Raw genomic sequence first — 27,066 nt, 5'->3', positions numbered from 1 at the left:
AAGTGGATGAGCAAGAGCGGAAGGGAAGGTAGATATCTCCTTTTGACTCTGCGTCACGGTCACTGCCCAAAAGACCTGAGAGGGTGCCAGACTGAGTCTTTTAAGCACAGGGAGGTGATATGACCACAAGCGACAACCAGGGCGTGCAGAGAGATCCGTGATCTGTTTCAGAAGTGAGTGTGAAGGTGGGTAGTGCAGAGGAGGAAGGAAAGGAAGGTCGTGAGGTAGAAACAGGGCGAAAGAAAGAATGACAACGAGAGGAGAGTGTTCAGAGTTGTAGGTAGTTAGTAGATAAAGTAAAAGGAAGCCTCCTCCTCGTCGTCCTCCATGCATTCCACTCGCCGCCACCATCGTCGTCAGAACCCACCCGAAAAAAAAAAAAAAAAAAAAGGGAAACTTGGAAGCTCATCGAATCGAAGATCCCGCAAACGAACATGTTGCTTAGCTAATCACTGCTGGAATTTAAATAGATAGTTAACTACCTCCTGAGATGGATTTATGATCTTATGTGTTAAGTTGGAGTTTGTGTATAGATCGAAAAAATAACGTGGTGGTCGAATTGTATGGTACTTGTATATATGCACTTCCCGAAACAATATCTTCCTCAGTATTCAGAACCCAATATAGTGGAGAGACTCCATTGATGATAAGATATGCTATGTTATTATGTGAGTAGAAGTAGTGGTAGTACACGCCTCTCATGATTCTAACTCGAATATCCTCCAGCCCACCCCTTTCCGACGCCAATTAATGCATTTGTTTCAAGAAAACAGTCACCTCAAATCCCCAACACCAACCGGTCCAAAATGGTGGATGAAGGCATATATATGTAAGTGGGCCTGCCAGCTATTGCCAACGCAACTCCATCATGATGATATCTCCTAGGCCCGGCCATGTTCACGCGAGACGATCTGCATTGGCACCTATATATAGGTAATGTCTGTATAGATTTGCCCTCAACGCCTGGATATGTATTATCGGTGCCCAAATATGTCGATGCTCTCTTCATCATCATCATCATCTTCTTCTTCTTCTTCTTCTTCTTCTTCTTCCTCCTCATCCTTATTGTTGTTACTGCTGTTGTCGGAATCGCTCTCTCCTGATACCTCTTCTTCGTCCGCTTCTTCGTCAGGGACAATGGCCTCGTCAGCAGGGTCGATACCCCTGCTTAGGAATCCGTATCGATATTTTATCTTAGTACCCCAAAAGTGGAGTTCTCCATCACCATCATTCCCGTCAGTTGTCTGTGTCCTGCCTCCGAAAAAGGATGTAGACCTAGATCTTTCGGATTCGCGATCGGTGGGAATGCCAAAATAGTTGCTGATAACTGGCGAAACGGCTCGACCCCGAGTCAGGTTATACGAAGGAATTTGGCCGGACCGATCAGCAGATGAAGGGGAGCTGAGGTGAGGATGTGCACCTGATCCCGGTGCCGAGCTAGGGTCAATCTGCATGGATGCAAAAGAAGCCAGCACTGCGGCATCTGCACCATGGGACGATGACCTGACCCGAGAAGCCAGGATATTGTGGCTCTCGCTGATATCCTGCTCTGTGATATCTAGAATATCCCCTTGAAGTAAACGCAACTGCGCGGTATTGTACGATTCACACCTAGGTCTGTGTTAGCCTGGCGTTTTGCAATAAGGGGGGAACAAGACTTACACATCACATCTTAGACCAAGCCAATGGTACTTGACAACCGATTTGGCACCACAGTCATTACAGTAAACCAAAGCCTTTGTGCCCTTGAATTCGGCTGGCATGGGTTGGCTTTGAATTGTGCGATCTAAATTCCGAAATGTCGTTTCCATGTTTGTGATGGTCTTGCTACAGATCGGGCAACGGTATGACGATCTGGAGTACTCGGAGAGACATCGTTGGTGAATGCTATGTCCACAACGCATAAAAACCACCGTCTCAGGAGAGGTAAACATGTAATCACCGCATATTGGGCAATCACATTGGGTTGAGCGCTCAATACATCTATGCGTATTCTCAATTGAAATAGGTAAACAAACACTGCACGTCTATCACTCAATCAGCAGCTGACTTCATTTAGGTCCCCTTGGTCGCTAGTCCTTACCTTGCAGTGGAAAAAGTCTTTCCCTAGACCTTTGCCAATCCGGCAGATACCACAATCGTTGCAATGGTAAATGCTTTTATTAGCATCGTTATCCCAAAGCTTACAGACATCACAATAATGCTGGGCTGCCTGTTCGCCGCACCATTTACAGAATTGCGCCGCAGGTTGAGCATGTCCACATAACATGCATAGCATGTTCTCCGTCTTGGGTCGGTCAAGGTGATGATCTTCTACCTCATCGTGACAGAATCGGCAGGTATACCATTTCTTGCAAGCATAACACTGGAGTTTAACGTTCCTTTTGTAGTGTGGACATCCTAAGCAGAGTTCCTCGAACCCCTCAGCATCTATGTCTTCCAATTCATCCAAGGTCGGATCTGGTTCGGCCTTAGGATGAAAAGTCGGCTTTAGATCATCCGATGTTAGGTTGTGGATAATATCATTTTGTACAATTGTAGTTGTGGAGGCCGAGGATGGAAACAACTGATCGAAGGAGTGGCCACTCCAGCGAGAATTTGGAGTGTCTGGCTGTTCTAGCGTTCGAGAACTGGGAGAAGAGGGAGAAACTGGCGATAGAGCCTCGCCTAAGGTAGCTCGAGATGCATTGTACTTTTCCGTCATTAAATCGTGGATCATGCGAGCTTGTTCGGTGGTGGTGTAACCCTGATCTCGAATAGCGTGTATCCTTCTCCGCAAGGCGCCCATTCCATCATCCTCGGGAAGCAAAGTTTGCCCACCCACATCATCCACCTCAGATATTCTGCGCGGCTGTCCTTGGGTTTCTTGGACATCTGAATTGGTTTGAAGTGATGCGCCCCGTGTTGTACCGGACAGGAGTTCATGTCCCGGAGTAGTCGAAACATTCGCGGGGTCTAGTTCGGTGGGATTACAGGGGAATTGCAGGGGTGCGCTCCCCAAGTCAAGCTCAGCATGCTTCGAGGAAGAGGAATTGTCGGCATCAGGAGATTTGTCCTTCAATTTCGCCGGGGATGATGTGGACGGACCCAAGAGGTCATTTTCGGACCCCGCATAGTCACCACTGCAGGACTCCCTTTTTAGATGTCTGTTTTGCTCTTGATCCGACATTGCTATAGTCCCCTTAACATTGCTTGTATTGGGGTTCACTGGAAATGATATGCCTGAAGATACGGAACTGGTCTCTGGTCGGTCATCGTCGGGAGACGGTTGGGCGTGTGGCTGCCGTGGCGGGCGGAGGGATCGTTGAATGGCAGGTTTAAAGAGAAATGAGGAGAACAGCCCACTCATGGAGGACTAAACACAGCATGAAGGGGAAACCAGAGTAAGGGGAACGAACGAAAGGAAGTAAGGTTGAAACCAGACCCAAGGGATATCGGAGAATACAAAGTTATTGGGCTCTGCGGCCTTCATGGATGTCTTGTCTCCTGTTCAGGCAAAAGAGGGAGTGCCACCTGGTGATGTTGGAAGATCTAGTCACCTGACTGGCAACTCGTCGTTTCACATGCGATACAGAGGTAGTTTAGAACAATTAGGATAAGTTACAGACATTCATTGTAATTTTTTATTTTATTTTGCCTGCCAAATGTTGTTCTTCTGCTCTTTGGGTTTCATTGTGATTCCTATTCTGATTAGGAGTAGTTGGGGTAATCCAAGGCTGCACCGAGCAAGGCACCACTAGAAGCGATTTGACTTCGCTTGTTTGTATACATATAGTTATACTTATCCTTGTAGAAATAGAAAAGGGAGTCGATTAGGGAGACGGCCATAGTATTCTTAAATTGACCTCTGGGGGGATCATCATTCATTGGTCATACATATGGCTAAACCGCTATTTCATAACCTCAACAAACAGTTTGCGCATTCTTTTTAGGAATGTGCCAAAGTCTCGATCTTCATTCAAGATTTCAAGCTCCTGGTCGAGAGAATTTCGATCAAGCTTGGGTCGTGTATGGAATACTTCGTAATCACGGTTGGCAGTACCGAGCTCAAACCAGGCTTCGGCTTCCCAGTCCTTTTCCAGTAGATGACTATAGACGAATTTCAGCCGATCTTCCCTTCCGGCACCGTCAATTCGAAGACACAAGTAATCTTGCCAAAATTCAAGCTCCGGAACGTTCAGTCGCGCCTGAGCATCAAGATATCGAGAATGGGATTTCTGTGCTTCTAATTTCTGATTGATTGCCTTTTGGGTTTCCTCGATTTGTTGCTTCAGCCGATCGCGCTTGGTAAGACGGGTGTCGCGTTCTAGGGTAACAGAGGAGACGGCAGTATGCATTTCAGCAGCCTCTGCGACTTCTTTTTGGAGAGTTTGCTCGTGGGTTTGTGACTTGAGGTTGAGAATTTCAATATCCCTTTGTCTCATTCGCGAGTCCTCTTTTTTCATATCAAATTAGGGACGCTGCTCTTGCTTTTCTTTGCTAGAATGTCACGGATCAACCACACACACCTTGGAGTTCTGCTAGGCCGATTTTGAATTGATTCCTCTCTTCTAGGACCTGTTTTCTTCCGCGTTCGATAAACGCATCGAACTGTGCCGTGAACTGTGCCATGCGATTGCGCAAATCCTCAAATCCAAAATTGATGCTGGGGAGCGAGTCGGCCATAGACGGAGCAGTTGCGGAGGCGAGAGGTGGCCGCATACCACTTGTTGAAAGCGAAGGATCAAATGAGGAGGCCATTATGTAGCGTTCTGCCTTTTCTGGAATGAGGCTGATATGGTGGGAAGATGGAAATGTGCAAAGATCTAGAGTTATGTATCAGAGGGGAAAACGCGATGATGATGCGGGAGAATCTGTTGTTGTGTTGCGGCGCAACCAAAGGCTTGGCACTCCGCCGCGATCGACATTTTTTACTACAAGCCGCTAAAAAAAAAAAGAGGCAAAAGTGATACATACATGCTCTCTCTGGCGGCCTTCACTGCTCATTCCCACTCTATCTGATTTCTTCTCAAAATACCAGCAGCCACAAAGCAAATGCATTTGAAAGTGTTGCCAAGAGAACACTTACCAATACCCCGCGTTTTCTCTACTGACTTTGCTACTTCTTGATCGAGAGACTGGTCACAGTGCTCGATATGCTTGTTGGATCGGAGCTCGTGTGTATCGCCAGAATCAAAGATAGACCTAATGGATGAGAACTCGACGAGGCATCTCCAGTATGGACATCTGGGGAAAGCCATTTACCGTCCGGATACTCAAACTTGGTCGTTCTCACGGACTTTGACGCCTGGTAAGTTCTTGACGGCTACAGGTAGTATCTTGTTTCCTTGCAGTACACTGATATCTCAATAAGCACCACGCATCCCCTACACTGGAGTGACTAAGACTGCTGTACCTTCGCCTATTACTTTATCGAATGCATCATGGGCGGCTGCGAAACCTCCTGCGTCCGACGGGTATACCAAGCTGATTAAAAACTTTCCCTTCGCTCAAAACGAGTCGCTTTCGCATATAATCGCTACGACAAGTGAATTATGTGACCCTTTGATCTCCTCGCTTCTCGACTTTGGCTATGCAGTGGATTGGGAGCTTGACACTTCTGGGCGTCGCGCTGTCCCTGTTGTGGCATTTGCTTCCGGGGAATGCGGTAACAATATTACCTTCCGGACAATAACCGGTGACACGGTGGAGCTAAGGCAAGAGGAGGTGCACCGGATAAGGGTTCCGACGATTGAAAAGGGGGAGGCTATTGAATGGCTGACCGGGGGGGCTCCTATCCAACAGATTTGCTTCTCACGAGCTCCGGAAGAGAGGGGAACCTTCATGGCGGCCCGATCACGACGTTCTACAACTATATTTCGGCCTCTATATTCCCGAAGCCCTTCCTCTGTATCCGTGGGCCCAGAAAATGGAACGACCACCCTAAGCAACTATCGGAGTTCTCGCCTGAATCCAAACGCATTGGTGGAACTATTCCCCTCGCATACTGGAGACTCTCCCCACGCAGATGTGGCCTTTAACCCCTGGAACCAGAAGCAATTTGCCATCATTGATGAACAGGGTAATTGGAGTATCTGGGCATTGTTCAACCGCCATCGACGGAATAGGGACAATTGGATTGCAGAATGTAAGGGCTCTGGCTCCCTCCCTTGGGTCGGTGTTGATGACGTTCATGAAATGGGAGCTTCTGGCCGACATGATGGCTGGATGGCTATTGAATGGGTTTGTGATGAGAGCCATGTTGTTGTTTGTGACCGAAGATGCTCGATGCTCTACCGAATTGAAGGTGATCGGGTATACTCCACTTCAATCGATCTGGGATTCACAAGAAGGTCGGAATGGATCCTAGACATAAGGAGAAGCACATCCAACACGTCGCAGATCTTCATTCTCACGACATACCGGATTTTCTGGCTTGATGTAGCACCCGATTCTATTCCAGTCGAGGGTAATTCGAGGCCTTCACTTCACCCGCGGCTGTCCTGGCGCCACTTTCGAGACTCGGATGATACAACAATGCAACTGACTTCTTTCGCAATGGATGAAGGTACGGGCTTGAAGAGTGGCTAAACATCAACTTTGAACCTTTTTACTAACAATGATGCTCTAAAAGATTTCTATCTGGTTTTGTATTCCCGCCTCAATAAGCTCGTGCTAGTTTTCCATTGCCCCAACGCATCTGAGGGTCTCGATTCGGCGCCTGTTCCTGATCCCGTTATTTTGGATTTGCCTTCGCCATTGAATCCTACGGCGGAGTCGGACCCCTCCTCTCCCACTCTCGCACATTTTTCCACCCTCGTCCTAAAGGAGATCGCTCATTCGCCGTCAGGCCTAGGCAGGAACTATCATGACCCCAATATGAGGCTTCTAAAGCTTTTTATAGTTGATTCACGCCTTACTATCCACGAATCAATATATTTCGGACCCTCTGGTGGCGACTCTGCGGGTAAAAGATCGCGAGGCGATGTATTGCGTGTTAAAAGACAACGCCTGGCTGGACAGCGAAAAGTAACCGCTCACTCCTGGGGTGATTTCGTTGTGGATGATTGGGACGAATCGGTCTTTGTGACCGATACAGTTCCAGATTCTGGACTGTACAGTGTTGCTCCTTTGGCAGATCCCCAGTGGACCCTCGATTATACGCAGATTTATGCAATTGCCACTGGCAGCATACATCTTACAGCCCAGAATGGTCGAGGGGGCCTTGAGTCCAGTTTCCAGAGTTCTATCAAGGAACTGAAGGACAAAGTTTCTGTTGCCACCCCGATTGACAGGCTCACCAGTCCAACAGCGTAAGTTCTTACTCCTGAATGGAGCAATCAGACCTGCTAAATCGCATCCTCTCAGGCTTGAAATACTACGCAGGACACCTATAATTGACGATATCGACCAAAACGCTCATGTTCTCGAGGATTTCATTTCTCAATATGCATCGGCAGCACGCTCTGCTGAGGGAAATCAAAATCATTTTCTTGTTCAGCTCTTTGATCCTTTCAGATCACTGTTTTCGCAACATTCCAGGTCGGCAGAGTCACCGAGGCTCAGCTTGGTGGACATTTACGATCGACTCGTGAATAGCTGGCTAGTTAGCCTGCCTCGTGATACACCAGGACGCGCACGAATCGCCAAAGAAAAGGCAATCCGAGGTTTTGTAGCTGATCTTGTGCTTGGTCAGATTATCTCAGTGCACAGCCCAAACGAAGCTGAATCCAACGAACTCGAACAGAAGGACCAAAGTATTTCTTCTACGAAAGGGTTTATAACTCCATCGAGTACTGGTGATGAATATTCTTCACTTGTCCCGCTACCTACTCCAAGCATCTACGAGTCCCACACGCAGTCTAGTAGTATTACAGCTACCCAGAATCGCTCCACCTTTGGAGTGGATATATCTCCCGGAATCCGGACAGAAACACGGCCTACCTTTTCGGCTCTCTCCTCTTACACGACATTCACTAACCAAAGAACAATGAGTCGGGATGTAGAGCACATCCTCGATCACTGGAAACCCGGCAACAACCCGGCAACATATACACTGTTGTCAGAAAGCGCACGACAGCTGAAATCCACATCTTCAAAACGCAAGCTGCGAAAGAAACAGTCTCAATCGCAGTCGCAGTCGCAGTCACAGCTGCAGCTGCATTCTATCGGTCTTGATTCCTCCATCCCGTTCCCACCATCCTCCCCTCCCCCGATCGCCAGGGAATGGGGCAGCCAGCCCGATAATAGTCAGCCGCCTATGATCAGATTACAAAGCAGTCAGGTCACAGATGACCTCCCGATGACTCAGATTGAGCGAGGAGCGTTTGGAGGCCGAGAAGCCACTCGAAAGAGTGGGATCAAGGCAAGGAAGAAGAAAAGAGCGGCAGGGTTCTAGGGTCGGATTTGCTTCTCTTGTTCTTAGATATTCTATAATGTACGATTGGATCTTCGCATTAGTCCTGCAGGGCACATAACTATGATATATTTAGATTAATAATTCTACTTGGTTGATATTCCCAGTTAACCGAAGAAAAATCCCCTTGTATCAGATCACAAATGAGGTGATAATCAAGCAGATTGAGCGATTTGTGCATTTCTATACAGAGTAAATATGCGTCACATTCAATAGCATAGATAGATAGTGTCAATGAATCCTTGGAATCAAGACCTCTTAATATCCGCAAGACAGACAGAAAAAAAAGTTGACTCAGATTCCAACTCTACTCTCTCTCCCCGTGAAAACAAACAATTCTTTCCCCTCTCCCCGCCCACCTTATCAATCAACCCCCCCCCCCCGCCTTCTTTCTGTCCGAACATATAAAGTCATAAACAACCACCTCTCTCTCTCTCTCTCTCTCTTTTTCTTTTGTCCCCTTGAACAGAAATAGAACAGAAAAACTCATCGTCCAACCCGTCCATCCACCATAAAATCATAAAATGTCAGACCACACATACAAATTCAACATCTCCATGAGCTGCAGCGGCTGCTCCGGCGCCGTCGAGCGAGTCCTAAAGAAGCTTGATGGTACGTACGTTCATTCACTGACTGCATGACCTACCTACCTACCCCTCCCTCCTCATCTATTCACTCCTACCTACCTACCTACCTACCTACCTACCTACCTACATGGCTGGTGGCTGGTGGCTGGTGGCTGGCGGCTGGCGGCTGGCGGCTGGCTGGCTAGCACTCTCTTTCTGCCTTCTTGGCCTCCCCCCCCCCCCCCCCCTTTTCTCTTCAATTAAGGAAAAAAAAAAAAGTCCAGGGAGAAACTCTACTGATAAATCCAGGTGTCAAATCCTTCGACGTAAGCCTTGAATCCCAGACCGCTAGCGTCGTTACCGATCCCTCTGTTTCGTACGAGACCGTCCTCGAGAAGATCAAGAAAACTGGCAAGACGGTGAATAGTGGGGACGCAAATGGGACACCTCAGTCGGTTTAAAAAAAGAAAAGAAAAGAAAAGAAAAAGGTGGCATGATTAATGACTGAATAAATAATCTTTGCTTCTCTGGACATTCCCGAGAAGGAGGAGGGAGGGGGGGGAGAGAGGGTCTCCTGAAAGGACGACTTTTGTCTGGCTGGGAATGTATATACCCCGATTAGCTTACTGTTGTTGGGTGGGAATTTCATCAGAGTGAGGGACCTCATCCAACCTCTCTCTATCTACCTGACCTGCTAACGTGTTCTTCCAGGCGTGTTTATCATCCATCCATGCGCTAGATTCTAGACAATGGGAAACCACTACACTCTAGGAGTTTTTGTGGTAGAGTAGAGTTGACTTTGCGTCTTTAAACTAGACTGTAATAATCATGACCGTGTTGGGTATCATCCTATATACACATAAAAATGCACATTAAAAAACCTTCGGTGGATCTAAAACGCGTCTTTTACCGAGCAAATTTCAATCCACAATCATGACTGTTCGCCCATTAGGTAGAGAATATCGAGAATCCTCGGGTCCCCGAGAGTGGGCAGGAGAGCGCCTTTCCTCCGTCCATGGTACACGTTGATGAAGTTGATGGATTTTCCTAGGAGAAGAATAAGCGCATATCCCTAACAAGAGCCGTGGGTGGTCCTCCGTGGCCCGAGGGGAACAAAGAGAGCTAACTATATCTCAAGCTTAGCGGGAAGGATCCTGGTTGTCATCATACCGTGGAGGGGGTAGAGTATCTTCGTATCTTCTCTCATACTGATGGGTTATAGGTGGAGTCCGGAAGGGCCTGTTATCATGGTATCTTGCGCCTCGATCATCAACCACTGGATATTGCTGAGAAGGAGATATGGCTGGTGAGTCCAGCTGAACTCGCGCACGGGCGGGTACGGACATTACACTATCCGATGGAACACGCCGATGTTGATGGCTATGAACCCTAGAATTAACCGCCTGAGGGGGGCTATCCACAAGCTTGCTGGATGGCTGACGGCGAACTGGTGGGTACTCCAATCTACCAGGTTCGTGCATATCAACAGTACGGACAAAACCATCGGCATAAAGGCCTTCCTTTTCAGCGGACCTGTATGGCACAAGAACACGCTGGGGATCTGGGTTCCTCCTCCAACTAGGGTCATTCTGCGGTTGTGTTACATCAAGCGGCCGGACATCACCAACATTATAACTAGGTACACTGCGATAGATGCGTGGCTCTCTTGAATCTGGCAACCTAGCTGGAATAGCTCCATCGTAGCCACTGCCTAGGGGTATGGGAGGCCTTGTATCTGATACAATATGGGTTTGGTTTGGAGACCGGGGATGAGTGTAAGACTCAGTAGGACGGCTGTGGGAGGATAAATGGCCATTGTAACGCTTAGTCGGCGCTTGATGCGTCATAAACTGGGGAGAACGGTTAAGTTGAGTGGGATAAGTGGCTAGATCCAGGGCACTCCCTGGTGGACGTTCCGCAATATGGAGGCCATCAACTGGGGCGACATATCTCCTACAAGAGGGTTCAATTTGGCCTGAAGATTGTCCCGCTATCGCGTACCGACCACCTGGGTAGTATTCCACAGCGGTGGTAGTAACAATTCCAGAACACGGGCTCCTCTGTATAGCTGTTTCATGGTGAGTCATGCGCCTTCTTTTAGGAGCGTGGTCTCGGTTAGGATCTTCAAATTTAGGAGAAGGGAATCCCTGGTAGGCTGGACGCTTTGGTGTTTCTGAGCGGAAAGAGAATGCTCCTGACATCCGTTGAGTTAGCTGGTCTATGTGGCCACTATTTGGACGTTTTATTTCCATAGGCAAAGGGCTCTCAACAGAAGGTAGCACACGGTCCTGTGGGTTGAAATTTGCGCTGTGCAAGGGTCCTAGTGGCCGGGGAGGGGCCCTGGAATAGTCATCGTTCCTCTCACGGATATCCCTAGAGGCAGTAACAAAAATAGGTCTGGTTGGCGAGTCAGGTCGCTGGATGGGAGGATGTTTTCCTTGATCAGAAACTGGTACTCGCTCTAGTCTTACCACGCCAGGGTAAAGAGGCGCGTCGTTTATCTTGTGTGGCAGTTCCACCGGGGGAAACAGGCCATATTGCTTAATCAAAGTCAGTACGGTGGAAAAAAAAAAAATCAACATCATCATTTGCCATAAAAAAGTATTAAAGCAAGATAATGGCATATGACTTACATGATGTTCTACCACAGGGTTGAGCGGCGACCTGCTCAAACCACTAGCGGCTGGTCCTGGGTTAGATACAGCGTATGGGGCTGCAGAAAGGCGGCAAGAGTCCGGAGGCCGGCGCAGAGAGGGCTCTCCCTCATAAGAAAGACTTTCCTGTAATGGCTTTCGAGGAGGGTATAAGGGTGGCTGATGAGCCGGACCACTGGTGGTATTTCTATACCGATTGATGGCACGGTCCCAAGCCTGATATCTGCTAAAACCTCGGCGGTCAATTTTAGCTTTCTTAGGAATCTCCGGAACAAAACGAAACCCCGGTAAAGCTTCATCCTCCGGTATCTCTACCTGAGTCCCGCGGAGAGTAGGGTTTGCCAAGTTGATGGGTCTTGTCCGGAGTTCCTCGACACGAGGATTGCTAGAAACAACCTCCACGCTATAATCTCGATCATTGCGAGGTTGGTTTTCTCCCTCGGTGTCACTGTCCTCATCATCAGATATAACAATGACTTCACGAAACACGTCCTCAAGAACTTTTTTGCCATTTTCATCGTCGCCTCTCCACTCCACAAGCTTGGCTAACGTGGGCTCTTCAACCGTGCTTCTGGCCTCATGGAAAGACGTGGATTTGAGAAGACGATCGTAATCTGTATAAATATGCCGGATATGGGCAACCACGGCTAATTGAGCACGGCGTGTTAGGGGTAGCTCAACTGCTGTACCTACTTTGCGTTGACCCTAGACACGGCATCAGCATATGCTAGAAATTTCCAGTCCGCCTTGGTGATTAGAGATTACCTTTTGAAATGCTGTTTTGATGATCTGATTTAGGTCATTATCTGGAATATTTGGGAAAAGATCTTTGAGCACGTCCCTGGCTTCAGTGTTTATAGTTATCTGAGAAGCTTCCGAGTTAGTGCGTCTTCGGCTTGCCTGGTTACCCAAGTCGTGGAATGGGATTGCTTTTCCATTTGCTGCGAGGTATAGGCCAAGATCCATACACACAGTTGCAACAATAGCACTGGGAAAGTGATACCCAATACGGTGCACATGTTGGGAAAGGTTGTGAGTATTCATATGAGGAGTCGTCTAGCATGACAAGAAAAAAAAATCAGATGATACAGTTACCAAAAGGAGGAGGGTGGAAGCGCTGAGAGTAGAGGGATTGGCATACACTGACTGCATACACCTTCAGCTCATCTTGTCGACATAATTCTTTACATGCCATCGTCAGGTGGGGATTTCCTGCCGGGATAAAGGTGTAACCAGGGGGAGCGGTGGCTTCAAAGGATATCTGCCAGGTTTACTGTCAAGAGTGTCCATAAGACGAACAAGGCGATCACATACAACACTCCGTAGCTTCTTTTTCTCCTGCGTAATGGATTCCAAGATCACCTTATGCTTTCGTGCATTTCGTTTGGCAATCTTGCTCGGACTACGCCTGGCTAATACCGAGGCAGGTCTCCGAGATACTCGAACCATATCGTCGCTGTTCGATCTTCTTAAGCGACTACAGAAGACATGCCTTCATTTTCACGCAGCAGCCCAGACACGCGCTGCAATGTCCAGGTAGAAAGAAAGATGAAGTTGATCCACTGGGCATGTAAGCAAGTAATAGGAGATCTGCAGAGGAGTACTATCTCTCTCCTTCTCTGCCTTTTGGTTTTTTTTTTTTTTTGGCTTTTTTGTGAATTGAAAGGATGGTTAGTGAATCATCTCTACACAGAAGCGTGTGTGCTATGCAGTGTGAATGGGTAGCGTCTTCTCAAGTATCAAAGAGCCACAGGGTGCCAAACAGGGTTTATCTCTTTTAACCCCGGAGAAGATGCACCAGCCCAAACGAATCGAGAGGGGCCAAGTAATAAGATGGAGATCTCGGAATAAATGCTGCAGTCTCTCAACAGAAACTGGAAGAGAGACAGGAACTGAAGGAAGAGAGCGAGGGTGGGAAAGAAGGGCACCAAGAGGGCTGACTGACCATTTGCGGCCTAACGCGCGGGCACATGCCAGCTGTGCCCGATTGGGTTAAGCGTGGCTGCTAGCCTTGAGCTGTTTCGAGGAAACTCGTCCGTCACCCAATTCAATCTATCTATGACCTACTAGGTACCTAGTCACTCCTGCCTGGGCTTCCACACATTTCGTGCAATGAATAGGACAGCTCAGACCGTATCGGCTCTCGTGGACCGACAAGCCATCGTTCATGCATACCGCCATCTTTACCGCCAGGGTTTGAAGGCTATCAATTACTCTACCCCATCACGTTATCTGCTGCTTCAAACACTTCGCTCGTCTTTCCGCTCTTCCCCTGCTCAAGATTTCAACCAGTTTCGAATTACCAACACCTTGCAGTTTCTCCGAAAGGCAGCTGATGTCTCAGGGATAGAGCACAAAATTGTGAGGAATCTGCTGCAGATCAAGTATTGGGAACAGCCCAATGTAAGGAATGACCTGCGCGTGTAAGTCCATTTTCCCCAAGTCCTGACGTGTAAGAGTGGTAGATCTAATCTCCCGAAAGTTTAAAAGGGTTAGGCATCGATCGAAGAGAACTTCGTCTACGAAAAGATGCTCATGAACAGCTCAACCAAACGGTGATGCTCCTAAATGAGAGCCTGGGAACTTGTTTGAGATAAGGAATGGAATGCGTGGGCCATCACATGCCAAGTGCGCGCAGGAAATGCGACCTGCATCTGCCCCAGGTCTGCTGCTGCTTTTTCAGGGTGTAATCTGTGGGGTGTTTATTCGGGAATTAATACCAGATTGGTCTGGCGATTAGGCATACGTGCGCACTTCTCGTACTCCTTGGGTAGTATCCCAACCCCGAGTCGGTTGTCAGTCATCCTGATAAGCACCGCATGTCTATTTTGAGGGCATGGCAGGGCTGCCAGTTGTATGCAAGCAAAGGCATAATTGTCGACTAGAATCGGTCTACTATCTGGGCTGGAGACCTGTGGGATTGGCTTCTTCCCTCTAGTCTACATTACAAGTGAGGCTCACGAGAATAGGTGCCGCTCCAACGACGTGGGCAGAAAGGGAAATTTGACCCAGTGATGTTCTGAATAGAACCCGTGTGTTTGCTATGTGTGGAATTTGCGGCTGGTCTTCTGGACATAAACGGGTGCTTATCCACCACAACTTGAGAACGAGCATCGGAATGTAGCCCAAAGTTGAGCCGTTTTGCGGTTGGGTGAGAAAAAGGATAGAACATTTCCGGCTTCTGATTGTTGGATTGATAAGCTTAGGAAGGCCATTATTCGCTCCATATGTCATCTTCAGCCCCCTGTGGCCTCGCGGTAGAACGATATGCTTCGGTTTGCACCGGCCGTAGCAAATCCTTCTGATTTTCCCACCTTGGGTAGCCATTTGACACTCCAAATAGCCTTTTCAGTTTCCGAATGGGTTGCAACGCAGGTTCTTGTCTCAACCGACCAGACCTTGACCTTACCATCAAATGATCTTTTCCCTAATTAGTCCAACGTTCACTAGTAGTTGACAATAGGCACTTACCCGCTTAAGAGGTATTCTCCGGTGTGACTCCACGAAAGGGATAAGATCCACGCCGAGTGCCCGGTGAAGCTAGCCACCTGCTCACCAGAAGAGGTATCATACAGCACAATCACCTTTGAATCGCCCGCAGCAGCAAGGAATTTCCCACCGGGAGAAAAGGCAACAGATCGAACGGGTTTGACGAGGCCTGAGAGATATTAGCGATGTCATTTTCTTTTGTAAATCCAAGTAGAGCAAGAATGTATGCAATATGTATGCAATATGTACCTGATAGACTAAATGGCATGCGTCCGGTTTCCGTGTTGAAAATGTAGACGCTACCGTTCTCATGACCACTGGCGATAAATCTACCATCGGGCGACTGAATACCGATTCTATAAGCATCATCGAGAAAACCGAGTAAATTATCTAGACTTACCAGATCTATGCAAGTCCCAAAGCTTCCCTTGGTTTCATGGTCCCGGATTTGTTCTCCGGCATTCAGATCCCAGACCTTGACGTGCCCATTTTCATTGGCACCGGCGAGAAACTGGCCGTCCGCCGAAAGGGCAATCGCCCAGACACCAGCAAAGCCTGTATTTTTTGCTTTCCAAGGGAAATCAGTCAAATGTTCCATGGGTCCCTTTTTGGGGAGGTGAATTACCTGAAGCCGTCTCATCTTTCGACCATGTTCCGTCGTGGCAGGCCCAAATCACCACTTCGCCGCAAAAGCCAACGCTCACGGCCCTCGACCCTCTCGCATCAGTCACGACATGATGGCACCCGACTTTGTGGGCTTCATCAATGGTCTGGACTAGTGGGAATTCAGGGTTGGTTGTGGAGTGCACCTGAATAGCAGAGGCACCAGAGGCCGACAAGATCTGCTTGTCAGTTACGGCCAGCGAGAAAATGTCGGTAGGGTGTGCTGTAGCGCAACTTAGCAAAATTGATGATGGAGATGGTAGGGAAGAATAGCAATGCAGTCAAGGAAGTAATATCAATCAACAATACTTACTGTTGTCAGCGGAGCCATAGGAGAGGTATTGTTTCGACTAAGAACGTTCCCCAAGTTAGAAAAACACGATAGTTCTTCCTTCGATATTGATCCTTGATGTAAACATGTCTTACCATTCTTGAGGAGAGGCTTGATCGAGTAGTTTGGTGATGGGTGCACCACCGTATTCTGGCCGTCACTGGCTGTTGGTGGTTGGCAAACAATTGTGGTGGGACAATTCACAGCCGAGTGAGATCATCCGAAACCTCCCACTATAATCGCCAGTATACAAGCTGGGAGCTGGTCCGCAATTCCATCTACAAAACACTCCAGTTTCTTGTGAATTTGAATATGAGTTATTTAGACTCCTTTGTCGAATCAGGCACTTATGCATGTTTCACCACGTACTGTGACTCTTTAAAATGCCCTAAAGTCTTTCAAGGCTCACTTAATTGTGTTTCAAGGGTCAAATACTGCATCGAAACCTACTATTATTATGAGGAAGTATTTAAAGACAGCATTCTTTAATTTATTGAGAGAAATATTACATCCATATCATGTTAAGTGCCGTGGTAAACCTATCCCGAAGCAGCTTCCTACAATCAGGAAGCCAACATGGATACAAGCCTCGGTCACCGGGGAAGGTCAGGATTTGAATATGAACGTTATGCAGTAGATTTGGATGGATCAGTTCCGTTAATGGAATGAATGTAGACATATATACAAAAGTTTCCGTTGCCCAACCAGACGCCAAAAGCCATGCAATGAGCACGCTTAATATCAATAAAAATACACCCCGGGGCACATATCCGGTCTCTGTCCCATATTCTATCGTGAATTGAATTGTTTTGGTGGTTTATTTCGAATATTCTTTTTTTTTATCACACTATGCGAGTTCGGTGCTTTTCCACTGTTTCTTGACATCTATCGGATAATTTTGTTAGACAAGTTATATAACCCAGAGAAAACCGGACGGGTTACGTACTCTCAACACAGTGTGGGCAAAGAACATGAGCCCGCTTTATTTGTCCGCATCCAGGGCAGGTGTTGAGGTTCTTAACATCCTTCAATGCCTTGCCGGCCATCTGCCTGTGTCGCTTCTTCATATGGGAGGTCTTCTTCTTCGGGACGGCTCGGAGGACGGATTCCCACAGATCTGAGATAATGCCGGGTAGGTTCAGGGCAAAGGCGGCAGGCCGTAGGATAGCGGATGGGAGGCCATATTGTTGAGACGCAAGTACTCCGACGGTGGAAGTTAGAGATTTCGAGGAACCGAAGAATCGAGGAACCGTCTGGAACGAGAGGTTGGAGGAAAGGAGTCGTAGAGCCATGTTGGTAGTGAGTGGAAGGAAGTTTCCAGGAGAACCGAGAACTAAAGGCAACCAGAGGCAAAAAAATGACAGGACAGATGGAGTCGTGCGTCGACGGAAATCAATAAATTGAGCAATTGAAGCTTTTCCGACAAACCTGCAGTTTGCTGGATTTGGATCTGGAGAGCCACTAAGCCCGAATGGGACTAGAGCCCCCCTGAGTCGCAACAACAATTAAAGGGGTCTGGAAGACAGCAAGCACTCTCCTCCTCGATTACAGACCGGCTTGATTCTTGGGGTAGAAAGCAGATCTCTTCTGAACGCTAAATTCTCCCTGTCGGCTTCTTCCTTGCCTCCTCTTCTCTCCATCTCCTTCGTTGCACCCCTCCCCATTGACTCCCTTATCCGCTCAGGCAAGCTAGTTTTCGACTCTCCTCCCCTCTCCCCCCCCCCTTACACCACAATGGCTGCTACAACCTCCGCCCCAGCTACGGTCTTTCCCCGGAGCCACGTCGGTTTCGACAGCATCACCTCCCAGATTGAGCGGAAGCTCCTGAAGCGTGGTTTCCAGTTCAATGTTATGTGTGTCGGTGAGTCGAGCTCTCCCTGCAGATGGATTCCACAAAACAAACACAAAAACATCAATGGATATCGTGATGCTAACTAAGCCCAATAAATAGGCCAAACTGGTCTAGGAAAATCGACTCTCGTGAACACCATCTTCGCCTCTCACCTGATTGATTCCAAGGGCCGTCTTGCCCCTAACGAACCCGTGCGCTCGACCACCGAGATCCAGACCGTTTCCCACAGTATGTTTGTTGATATCGTGCTGTCAAGGATAGAGCTCTTTCTTTCTAACGACGAAAATTAGTCATTGAGGAAAATGGTGTCCGTCTCAGGCTAAATATCGTTGATACCCCCGGATACGGCGACCAGGTGAACAATGACAGATGGTATAGGACAATATCCGATTCGAAACTACTATGACAGAGCTAATTTCTTGCCAGCTGGGATCCCATTGTGAAATATATCAAGGACCAGCACTCCGCATACCTTCGCAAGGAGCTTACTGCTCAGCGTGACCGTTACATCCAAGATACCCGTATTCATTGCTGCCTTTTCTTTATTCAGCCATCTGGCCATGCGTGAGTATAAACACCCCGCAATATGTGAGCCAATGGAGGCTGATTTTCTTCCTGAATAGCCTGAAACCCATCGATATTGTTGTTCTAAAGAAGCTTTCCGACGTCGTCAACGTCGTTCCCGTCATCGCCAAGGCCGATTCCCTTACTCTCGAAGAACGCCAGGCGTTCAAGGAGCGCATCAAGGAGGAGTTCGCTTTCCACAACCTCAAGATGTACCCCTACGACAACGATGAGCTTGATGATGAGGAGCGTGCTGTCAATGCCCGCATCAAGGTATGGCTTTGTTCTTTGAATAATTCCCTTCTTTTTTTTCCCCCAGCATCTCTAATGAATGCAGGATATCATTCCTTTTGCCGTCGTGGGAAGTGAGAGAACTATCGTCGTGAACGGCCAGCCCGTCCGCGGCCGTCAGAACCGCTGGGGTGTTATCAACGTAGAAGATGAGAGCCACTGCGAATTCGTCTCCCTGAGGAACTTCCTCACCCGCACCCACCTCCAGGACCTCATCGAAACAACGAGCCAGATTCACTACGAGACTTTCCGTGCCAAGCAGCTTCTTGCGTTGAAGGAGAGCAGCGCTGCAGGTGGTCACCCCGGTGGCACTCGGCCAATCAGTCCCTCGGCTGACAGAGAGCTGAGCCGTAACTCTCAGCGTATGACCATGAACGGCTATTAATTGAGCGATGCGGCCAATGGGAATGAAAATCGTTTTTCGCTAGGAGCAAGCTTTTTGGTGCTGGCGGATGTCGACAGGCAATAAAATCGGGAGGCAGCCTCAAAGATCTACTTCTCCCTCTTTCTCTCTCACTCTCTTCTTTTTTTTTTTTTTTTTCTCCCCTTCTACCACTACTTCTTCTACTACCACCCAAACCCGTCCCACCACGCACTTGAATACCGGCAAGCTCTTCAGATATCCTTATTTTAACTTCAGGTTTTTTTTTTTTGTCTTTGTTCGTACAATTGTTTATTCCATTTTTATTATACTCTCCCTAAAAGGGAAAGTGACTGGGCCTTCTTCGATTTCCTATGATTTCGTTACTTGCAAACCGAAAAGAGAACTACTAGCAATGCGAGCGGTAGCGTCGATCTTGTCGTTTCATGTACTTAAATTCCTTAATTCCCAGGTTCAAGTGAAATATATCCTATCTAAATACGCTCCACGTACTTGTAGTTGTTGCAGCTGCGCCTAATGTAATCCTAAATACCACCAACATATCTAGCGAACGAAGGAGTCAACCCAAAACCAAACTACCTAGGTATATAACAGCATGCGCGTTGCTTTCTAGGCATATATAGAATGCTCGCTGTACAAAGGGAGATGGGAACCAAAAAAAAAAAAAAAGAAGAAAAAAAAAAAAAACCAAAAGACCAAAATCACAGCTCCGCTCCAAACTTACCCCCATCAACAATAAAATCCTTCAACTCCTGATACGCCGTCTCAAGATCATCATTCACAACAATCTGATCATGCGCACCGGGTTGCTTCGAAAACTCGAGCTCGTTCCTCGCCTGTGCAAGACGCTTCTGCAGACTCTCCTCGGTCTCTGTGCCGCGCCCACGCAATCTCCTCTCGAGTTCCTCAACAGAGGGAGGCGCAAGGAATAGGAATCGTGCATTGAGATCGGTCTTCTTGACTTGTTTAACGCCCTTTTCCAACATGATATATTGTGTTAGCTTCTTTCCCCTTCTTTCTTTGTATCTATTCATGATTTATTCCCTCTCTCTCTCTCTCTCTCGGCGGCGGGAGTGGAGTAAAGCAAAAAGCAAAGGAATATGCAAACAAACCTCCATCTCAATATCAAGAATACAGATCCGCTCCTTCGCCGCGATATCCTTCACAGCTTGAATACTCGTGCCGTAGTAGTTCCCGCCGAACTGGGCATGCTCGATAAACCCGTTTTTGTTGACCAGGTCTAGGAAATCTTCTTTCGTTGTGAAATAGTATTCGCGTGCATGTTGCTCGCCGGGGCGGGGGGAGCGGGTTGTATCTGGTTGAATTGTTAGGTATCCATATAATATATTATTATATATATATGTGTGTGTGTATTTGATTGTTGTTTTTTTCTTTAGCCTCTGTTAAGAAATAACAATAGGGAGAGGGATATAGACAAGTAAGTAGGGAGGGAGGGAAAGAGGGCAAGGCGCACGAGAAATAGAGAAACCAAAGGTATCCGGGTATTCGTCGAAAAGTCTCTTCAGGAGAGTGGATTTACCGGTCCCAGATGGTCCGGAGACTACCACGGGGCGAAACTTTTGTACTGAATTGAAGAGGTCTGGTTAGTACGTAGTATACTCCAGTTGTTCACTGTGGAGGGGGTCTGTGATAAAAGATTGGGGGGGGTTGAGGGTGGTTCACACCAGCACTGGCTGCCATTGTTGAGACTGAAAGGCGGGGTACAAGTGGTAGTAGATGCCCACGCGATAGGAAAAGTATTCCACGGGAGTTTGCAAGGAAATGCATATACTACTAGAATTAGCCAGAGGAGAACTGGGGATACGGGGTTCGATTTTCGACACCGTCGACCCAACGGCAGTATTGAAGGCGGTAATCATTGTTGGCCGCAACTACGGATCTCTACAGTACAAACACTGCAAACGGAAGTTGACCGCTTTCAGGCCAAAATACAATTAAGGGGGGGGGGGAATAAGGTCCTGCTTATCGTACAAATGTTTTGCAAAGTAAATATAGTCACTGATATCGCATGCTCGGTATTACATATAGGTGGGGGCCAATGTTTAGTTATGTTCGTGGGAGGCTTGCGACTCCTGTTCGAGAAAGTTGGACCACAGTTCTGCCAAGGACTCTTTGCTGGTGGTGCCGTTGTCAAAGAACTCAGTCGCCAATGTAGGCGTACTAGGCGTGCGATGCATGGATATGCTTGGAACTCTTAGCTTGCCAGATGAGCCCGAGGTCCCTGGACGCGCCAGACCCGCCTGCTCACGCTGTTCTATGGAGATGTCAGTTCCATCGGCATTCTCTCTCGAGGGTAGCAAAGGGCCATTGCCACTTACCGTCCGTCCAACCCAGAAGAGCCGCGATAAGTTGTAGAATCTGGAATTTCTTAGGGTCTGACCGGTCGAGCGCAAGGAAATGGAGCAGGTGGTTCGTAACAATGTGTCTGAAGGTACAAACAAGTTAGTACGTAAGACTCCAACCCATAAGATATAGGGAGTACGGCTCACCTATCAACGTTGTCTTCGGGTTTGCCCTTCTTCAGGAAACGCAAGGCTTTCGTCAAGTGATCATTCAATGTCACCGCTTCATGCCTGAGCTTGCCAATCAAAAGATTCTTTTCTTTGACCTCCTTCTCAAACGGCCGTACTCTATCTAGCTCTTTCTGGAGTTCTTGTAGAGAGTTGTCCGCTTCTGATGCGTTCTTTTTTGCGGCACTGAGGGCCTGCTTGAGCTCTTCAAGCTGTGCATCAGAGCTCTCGACCAGTTCACGAAGCTCCTGTTTCCGCGCTGTAATCAATTAGCCAGTGTGAAGGCAAGATTCCGAAGGGTGGGGGGGGGGGGGGGGGAACTACTCACCGGCTTGAATTTCTTGCAGGGCCCGCTGCAGCCCTTCCACAGTCGCGGCTTGGGAGTCACGCTCCACAGCGGTTTTTTCGTAGGCATCCCTCACATTCGCCAATTGTTCCTCCAGATCAATCACTTTCTCTCCAAGATTCTCTCGAATGGATCGCTCTTCCATGGCAAGAACTTCCCAGTTATGCATAGCTTCCTTTGCTTGCTCAAACTCGGACTGGAGATAGGACTCCTGTTTCATGAGTTCGTCTTTTTCTCTTAGCCAGTTTTGCTGTGACAGGTTTGTTCGGTCCCGCAGTTCGGAGAGTTCCTTGGACATCTTGCGATTTGTGTCCGTCAGCTCGGAGCATTTAGACTCATAGGTTTGTTTCATGCTAGAATTCTGCTCCTCGAGCTCTTCAATCCGGGACCTTGCTTGGGCAATCTCCTCCTAATAAGAGTTAGTTAGTATATTGAACGCAACGTAAATAACCGGCGGACGTACAGCATCTTCCTTTAGTCGCTCACCCAGCTGCGCTTTAATGGTATTGACCCGTTCCAACAGCCCCCGAAACTGGGATTCCGCATGCTCTTTCTTCCTCTCTGCATCATCCAGCTTCTGTTGTAGAGCCTCCATATCAGTCTGGTGTTTGGATTGAATTTCCTCCAGGGACTTGCGCATATCCGTCACTTCAACGCGGAGAGAGTCGCGCTCCCTCACGAGGGCGTCGAATCGGTCCTTGGATCGGAGGGCCTCGAGAATCGGCGATTTAGCCCTCGACTCGTGGTCAGTTTGACCGCCATCTTCAGTCACGCCGTCTGATTCCTTTTCGTTCCCACTTGGTTCCGGTTGGTGACTCTCGGAGGTAGTCTCGGAGGTAGTCTCGATCGTGAGCTTGTAGGGCGGGAGGGCCGTATCCTATTGTTCCTGTTCAGCACCATGTGAGATAATTTGAAGCTCGGGCAATGGGTTGCCTACATTCGATTCAACAGATTCTTCTAGCGCCTCCGTTGAATTCTTTGCATCGGCGGCGGGTTTGGGCTTCGGGTCGCCCTTGTTCTTCTTCCTGTTCTTGGATTTTCCGCCTAGGCAGGGGAGATTAGCGGGGAAGGGAGGTAGATGTATACGGGGGACGAAAGGTCACAGAGAGTAAATGGGATAGTTTCAGCAGGACCATGACGTACCGTCGGGCATTTTACTCACGAGTCCCCGACACACAGGGAGGGGTCTTCTCTGGGGTGGTTTGGGGGAGGGAGAGAGAGAACCGGCGGCGGCCATAGCTGTCAACATCACTAGCGCGGTTGGATGGATTCTTCCGTCACCCGGAGCTCTCGCTTCCAAGGTTGCTTACTGTGCGACCATGAATCCACCAGTTTGTGTTGGTCGATGTACATATTATTATATTATTATACAGGTCATTCTGGGCATTTACTGGGGTTTAATCGAAATGCCTGAGGACTGGTCAATATTAACAGGGTTGGCATTCTCTCCTCACGTATCTATCACGCATCAGAGACCGTAAACAGCATGGGAAATACATTCAAATCCCGTAGGTTAATTTACCATCAATAATTAGTGTTCAGTTGGCTCTTTTTACCTATCAGCTTGTTTGGTGGGATATCGATGAGAAAGAAGGTGTAGAGTACAGTCTTAGGGTAGGACACCTGTCTCATTTAATGTACATTATTTGGATGTGGAAATCATGGAGTTACTCTGGGGGGGGTTAAGATAATATATATATAATATATAATATATACACTATAGGTATATAATAAGAACTATATTGTTTCGTTGTTTCGTTTAGAATAATCAAATAGGTTCCAAGATCTCTTGGAGATTCGTATGTGAAACCCAACCTCGACAACACTACAAACTCATCCTGAAGCAAATGCCAGTGATAACACGAAACGAGACAGACTACCTAGGTAGAAGATGGTATGATGTGCCACTATATTAGGTATGATGCATTAAATTCTAGTCGTATCTACTAAGGGCTAACAATCCTCTTACTCCTATAGAGATTCATCATTATTCCCCCACCACCACCAATAGAAAATCCGGCTCAACAGTCAACCTCGAACCATATGGCCAATCCGTTGTTTCTAGATATGCGAGTCATTTAATCTCCTACCGAGCCCACCGCCGATGAAATCGCTTCATAGGAGAAAAAAAAAAAAAAAAAACCTGCCCGCCCCACTTAATTAATGCGCCGGACCGGACGGATGTACCGACGGTCCATACATCGACCACCGTTCACCTCGTTTCGGTCTGCGGCTATCCAGACGTGTTTCAAAAGACAGTTTCTATTTACTTCTCTAACCGTCGAAGAAACCTGGATGGATCCCGATACAAGATGGGGAAATCTTCACCGTACGATTGTCTGACTTACCAGACCCAGGTACTGACTCGTACTTTTACTCGGGCGTTACTTTGCTAGAGAACAAGTCAAGTCCTGAGTCGTGAGAACCGAGATTGGATCGGAAATATACCAAGAGAGGACTGATAATAATCACAGAAAATACCCGGGGGGGGGAAGAAAACGAAGAAATGGACGAAAGTACAGCGTACTTCTTTCTCCTCGGCAAAGCCAACTGTTCCCAGATCTCATGCAACATTCCAGCACCGGATAAAAGCCGTTACGCCAAGGCTGAATGTTAACTTAGTACCTTAGCAGGCGCTGCTACAGCGGGTGAGCCCGTATGAAACCCCACCTGCCACATGGCCATTCAGAACTGAACACTGAACACCGAATATTGAACATTAAACCACTTCCTTGATCTCCAGTTGAGAAGCCAAAGTGTCCTGGTGTGTGGGATTGATCCTGCTTGTTCTTTCCCTCTGCTCTAAGGTATGTTAGGGGCCCCAAAAGTATCTCTGGTGGTAGTGACACTTGCATGAGTTAGTGAGAAATTTGAGCTATTTCTGTAGACCCTCTTCCCCATCACAGGGCTAAGTAAGGCAGAAAAAAAAAAGAAAGGAAAAAGAAAGGAAAGAAAGCAAGAAGAGGAAATGAGAAAATTGAAGTCAAACTCCTTCAAAACGACTACATAGGTAGTACTGTAACACAGTGGACTACAAGTAACTTGACAGTTAAATCCATACCTATTATATTCCATCACCCTGGCTATTATTCGCTGTAAGAGACTCGATGAATATTTTCTTCTTCCTCCTCATCCTCGTCCTCGTCCTCGTCCTTCTCCCCCTACTCCACCTCATCTGCATTAATTTGGCAAGGTCCCCTGTAGCCCTCATGAGGTCCGCCAGATTTTTTTGATCGGTTCTCCTAGTACTTCTTTTTCTTCTTCTCCTTCTTCTTCTTCTTCTTTTTTCTTTTCTTTTCGTTTCCCTCTCTTCGTCGTCTCTTTTCTTTTTCCTTGTTCTTTATTAATCCTCTCTATATACATATATATATTCCTTCTATAATAACCCCCCATATTCCCCCCCCCCCCCCCCCAAACCCCACCATCCGACCGAGAACTTCCTTTGCATGCCTGAAATTTTCACAACCGTCTAATCCCTCTCCATCACGTCATTCTCGCCAGCACCCACCCGGCTGTGCCCATCCCTCTCTCCCTCCGCATTTTTATATTCCTACCTAAATGGCCAATTCAACTCCGTTCAATGACAAACCCGCTATTATGAGGGCTCTGAATGCCGCCCGAAACGACGAAAAGGGTGCCCTCGAAGGCCCAGACGGCGAAACGCTGAAGGCTGCTGGGAGTGAACTATGGCGCAAGGTGGAACGGGATCCAGACACCTACCTGCTCAGTCGGGACGAGTTCGCATTGTTTAACTATTTCCGCAAACAATATGAGAAGACTCCTTCCAATGTCCCCATTGTCAAGAAAGCGGTCGCCCGGTTCTGGGACAACTACCGAGAAGACGGTCCTGCAAGCAAAACATAGCCTATCTAAGTTCAGCCCGGTCCAGCTCATCCCACGGTTTCCATCCCCATAATTGTGTTTGACCCAGCTCTATCTGGTTCCGTCGAAAAAAAAAAAAAAAAACCAACCCAAACCAAAACAAAACAAAAAAAAACCCCCAGCAATCGGGTCTTGGGAATATGATACGATATTAGCTCGATGGTCCACGGCTAGTTCTCCCTCCAATCCGTCGGCTCGACCGCCGCTGAAGTCAGTAGCAATATGTTCTGATGGTCTTAGAGATCAACGGCTGCTTTTTCTTGTTTTGCATCAGTCAGCCTCTTTAGCGTTCACCAGCGAGATATCTATTTTGAGCGCTTGAGTTTACGGAGGAGTTGGGTGATATTCTTCCCCCCCCCCCTCCCTTTCTTTCTTCTTCTCATTTCATATTTTGCGGAGGGCAAAAGCGACGGTTTGATTTTTTTTTTTTTTTTCTACACCAGAAGTTTTGAATATATGTAGCTGTGCTTGATTCAAACTTCGCTTTGGGGCATCTTTATCTCTTGACAGGTTTGTTACTTGGCAGTTTTTTTTTTTTTTTTTTTTTTTTTTTTTTTCTTGATATGTCTTAAAATCATCCTTTAGGTGTTTACTTTACTTGAGTATAGAGGATGCTATCCAACCCTGCCCCGGCGCCTATGCCTATCATCTTGTACATACATATATATATATATAGTGTGGAATACTGTCAACACTAATTCCGTCTGTATGGGTAGTATATCCAGACTACGTACTAGGCTAAATCGTTATTTCTGCTCTATCTATCTATCTATCTATCTATCTATGCATCCGTGCATCTATGTATATAGTCTCATAACCACAACCACAACAACAACAACAACAACAACAACAACAACAACAACAACAACAACAACAACAACCAGATTTCGTCTGTCATTTCAGAACAGCACCTACTAGTACTACATACAGTACTACTACTAGTAGTTTGTAGGTATGGAGTACCAAGTATCTATAATATCTAGGTATGTAATATATAATGTAATGGAGTAGGTATCTACTAACTACTAGTAACTATTCTTTTCTTTTTTTTTTTTTTTTCACAGTTGGTGCAGTAGTTCATCGTATCCATATAGATACCTCAGGCTGTTATTTACCATGT

The 27,066-nt window shown here is 47.4% G+C and overlaps 11 protein-coding genes across 11 annotated transcripts; 5 read left to right on the top strand and 6 right to left on the bottom strand.

Annotated features, from left to right (window-relative positions):
* Window positions 1–553: 553 nt before the first annotated feature.
* P175DRAFT_0498924 (RING finger and CHY zinc finger domain-containing protein) lies at window positions 554–3,481 on the bottom strand. The gene is made up of 3 exons (XM_040896614.1): window positions 2,084–3,481; window positions 1,663–2,027; window positions 554–1,611 (listed from the first exon to the last, which is right to left on the bottom strand). Exons 1-3 carry the CDS (start codon window positions 3,347–3,349, stop codon window positions 975–977), a joined length of 2,268 nt encoding a protein of 755 aa, XP_040753779.1. The 5' UTR covers window positions 3,350–3,481; the 3' UTR covers window positions 554–974.
* Window positions 3,482–3,759: 278 nt separating this feature from the next.
* On the bottom strand, window positions 3,760–4,824 carry P175DRAFT_0498922 (kinetochore Spc25 family protein). The gene is made up of 2 exons (XM_040896613.1): window positions 4,509–4,824; window positions 3,760–4,435 (listed from the first exon to the last, which is right to left on the bottom strand). Exons 1-2 carry the CDS (start codon window positions 4,738–4,740, stop codon window positions 3,891–3,893), a joined length of 777 nt encoding a protein of 258 aa, XP_040753778.1. The 5' UTR covers window positions 4,741–4,824; the 3' UTR covers window positions 3,760–3,890.
* A 135-nt stretch (window positions 4,825–4,959) lies between these two features.
* On the top strand, window positions 4,960–8,741 carry P175DRAFT_0452744 (uncharacterized protein). Its single transcript, XM_040894528.1, has 4 exons — window positions 4,960–5,290; window positions 5,354–6,547; window positions 6,614–7,292; window positions 7,348–8,741. The coding sequence occupies exons 1-4, from the start codon at window positions 5,188–5,190 to the stop codon at window positions 8,375–8,377; spliced, it is 3,006 nt and encodes a 1,001-aa protein (XP_040753777.1). The 5' UTR covers window positions 4,960–5,187; the 3' UTR covers window positions 8,378–8,741.
* A 133-nt stretch (window positions 8,742–8,874) lies between these two features.
* On the top strand, window positions 8,875–9,875 carry P175DRAFT_0498920 (copper metallochaperone ATX1). Its single transcript, XM_040896612.1, has 3 exons — window positions 8,875–9,007; window positions 9,271–9,614; window positions 9,673–9,875. Exons 1-2 carry the CDS (start codon window positions 8,920–8,922, stop codon window positions 9,420–9,422), a joined length of 240 nt encoding a protein of 79 aa, XP_040753776.1. The 5' UTR covers window positions 8,875–8,919; the 3' UTR covers window positions 9,423–9,614; window positions 9,673–9,875.
* Window positions 9,876–10,100: 225 nt separating this feature from the next.
* On the bottom strand, window positions 10,101–13,064 carry P175DRAFT_0529439 (uncharacterized protein; the record flags this gene model as incomplete). The annotated part of the gene is made up of 5 exons (XM_040899689.1): window positions 10,101–11,501; window positions 11,595–12,320; window positions 12,381–12,671; window positions 12,757–12,876; window positions 12,930–13,064. 5 exons carry the CDS (start codon window positions 13,062–13,064, stop codon window positions 10,101–10,103), a joined length of 2,673 nt encoding a protein of 890 aa, XP_040753775.1.
* Window positions 13,065–13,706: 642 nt separating this feature from the next.
* On the top strand, window positions 13,707–14,429 carry P175DRAFT_0521547 (uncharacterized protein). Its single transcript, XM_040899210.1, has 2 exons — window positions 13,707–14,038; window positions 14,098–14,429. Exons 1-2 carry the CDS (start codon window positions 13,728–13,730, stop codon window positions 14,210–14,212), a joined length of 426 nt encoding a protein of 141 aa, XP_040753774.1. The 5' UTR covers window positions 13,707–13,727; the 3' UTR covers window positions 14,213–14,429.
* Window positions 14,430–14,851: 422 nt separating this feature from the next.
* P175DRAFT_0507227 (SKI complex subunit WD repeat protein SKI8) lies at window positions 14,852–17,390 on the bottom strand (the record flags this gene model as incomplete). Its single annotated transcript, XM_040898252.1, has 6 exons — window positions 14,852–15,035; window positions 15,087–15,273; window positions 15,354–15,447; window positions 15,505–15,671; window positions 15,730–15,990; window positions 17,045–17,390. The coding sequence occupies 6 exons, from the start codon at window positions 17,388–17,390 to the stop codon at window positions 14,852–14,854; spliced, it is 1,239 nt and encodes a 412-aa protein (XP_040753773.1).
* A 261-nt stretch (window positions 17,391–17,651) lies between these two features.
* Window positions 17,652–19,354, top strand: aspD (septin aspD). The gene is made up of 6 exons (XM_040894527.1): window positions 17,652–17,959; window positions 18,050–18,178; window positions 18,241–18,322; window positions 18,377–18,514; window positions 18,574–18,787; window positions 18,852–19,354. The coding sequence occupies exons 1-6, from the start codon at window positions 17,833–17,835 to the stop codon at window positions 19,188–19,190; spliced, it is 1,029 nt and encodes a 342-aa protein (XP_040753772.1). The 5' UTR covers window positions 17,652–17,832; the 3' UTR covers window positions 19,191–19,354.
* A 487-nt stretch (window positions 19,355–19,841) lies between these two features.
* P175DRAFT_0452724 (guanylate kinase) lies at window positions 19,842–21,007 on the bottom strand. Its single transcript, XM_040894526.1, has 4 exons — window positions 20,873–21,007; window positions 20,662–20,772; window positions 20,300–20,502; window positions 19,842–20,161 (listed from the first exon to the last, which is right to left on the bottom strand). The coding sequence occupies exons 1-4, from the start codon at window positions 20,973–20,975 to the stop codon at window positions 19,889–19,891; spliced, it is 690 nt and encodes a 229-aa protein (XP_040753771.1). The 5' UTR covers window positions 20,976–21,007; the 3' UTR covers window positions 19,842–19,888.
* Window positions 21,008–21,856: 849 nt separating this feature from the next.
* P175DRAFT_0130318 (putative Golgi matrix protein) lies at window positions 21,857–22,832 on the bottom strand. The gene is made up of 3 exons (XM_040892398.1): window positions 22,528–22,832; window positions 22,047–22,473; window positions 21,857–21,966 (listed from the first exon to the last, which is right to left on the bottom strand). Exons 1-3 carry the CDS (start codon window positions 22,702–22,704, stop codon window positions 21,956–21,958), a joined length of 615 nt encoding a protein of 204 aa, XP_040753770.1. The 5' UTR covers window positions 22,705–22,832; the 3' UTR covers window positions 21,857–21,955.
* Window positions 22,833–25,521: 2,689 nt separating this feature from the next.
* P175DRAFT_0498910 (uncharacterized protein) lies at window positions 25,522–26,285 on the top strand. The gene has a single exon (XM_040896611.1). It carries the CDS (start codon window positions 25,623–25,625, stop codon window positions 25,926–25,928), a length of 306 nt encoding a protein of 101 aa, XP_040753769.1. The 5' UTR covers window positions 25,522–25,622; the 3' UTR covers window positions 25,929–26,285.
* Window positions 26,286–27,066: the final 781 nt, after the last annotated feature.

Source organism: Aspergillus ochraceoroseus (genome assembly GCF_002846915.1).
Source record: "Aspergillus ochraceoroseus IBT 24754 chromosome Unknown P175scaffold_2, whole genome shotgun sequence".
Lineage (NCBI taxonomy): Eukaryota > Fungi > Ascomycota > Eurotiomycetes > Eurotiales > Aspergillaceae > Aspergillus > Aspergillus ochraceoroseus.
Note: the sequence above shows the minus strand (reverse complement) of the source record. Positions and strands in the feature narration are given on the sequence as shown.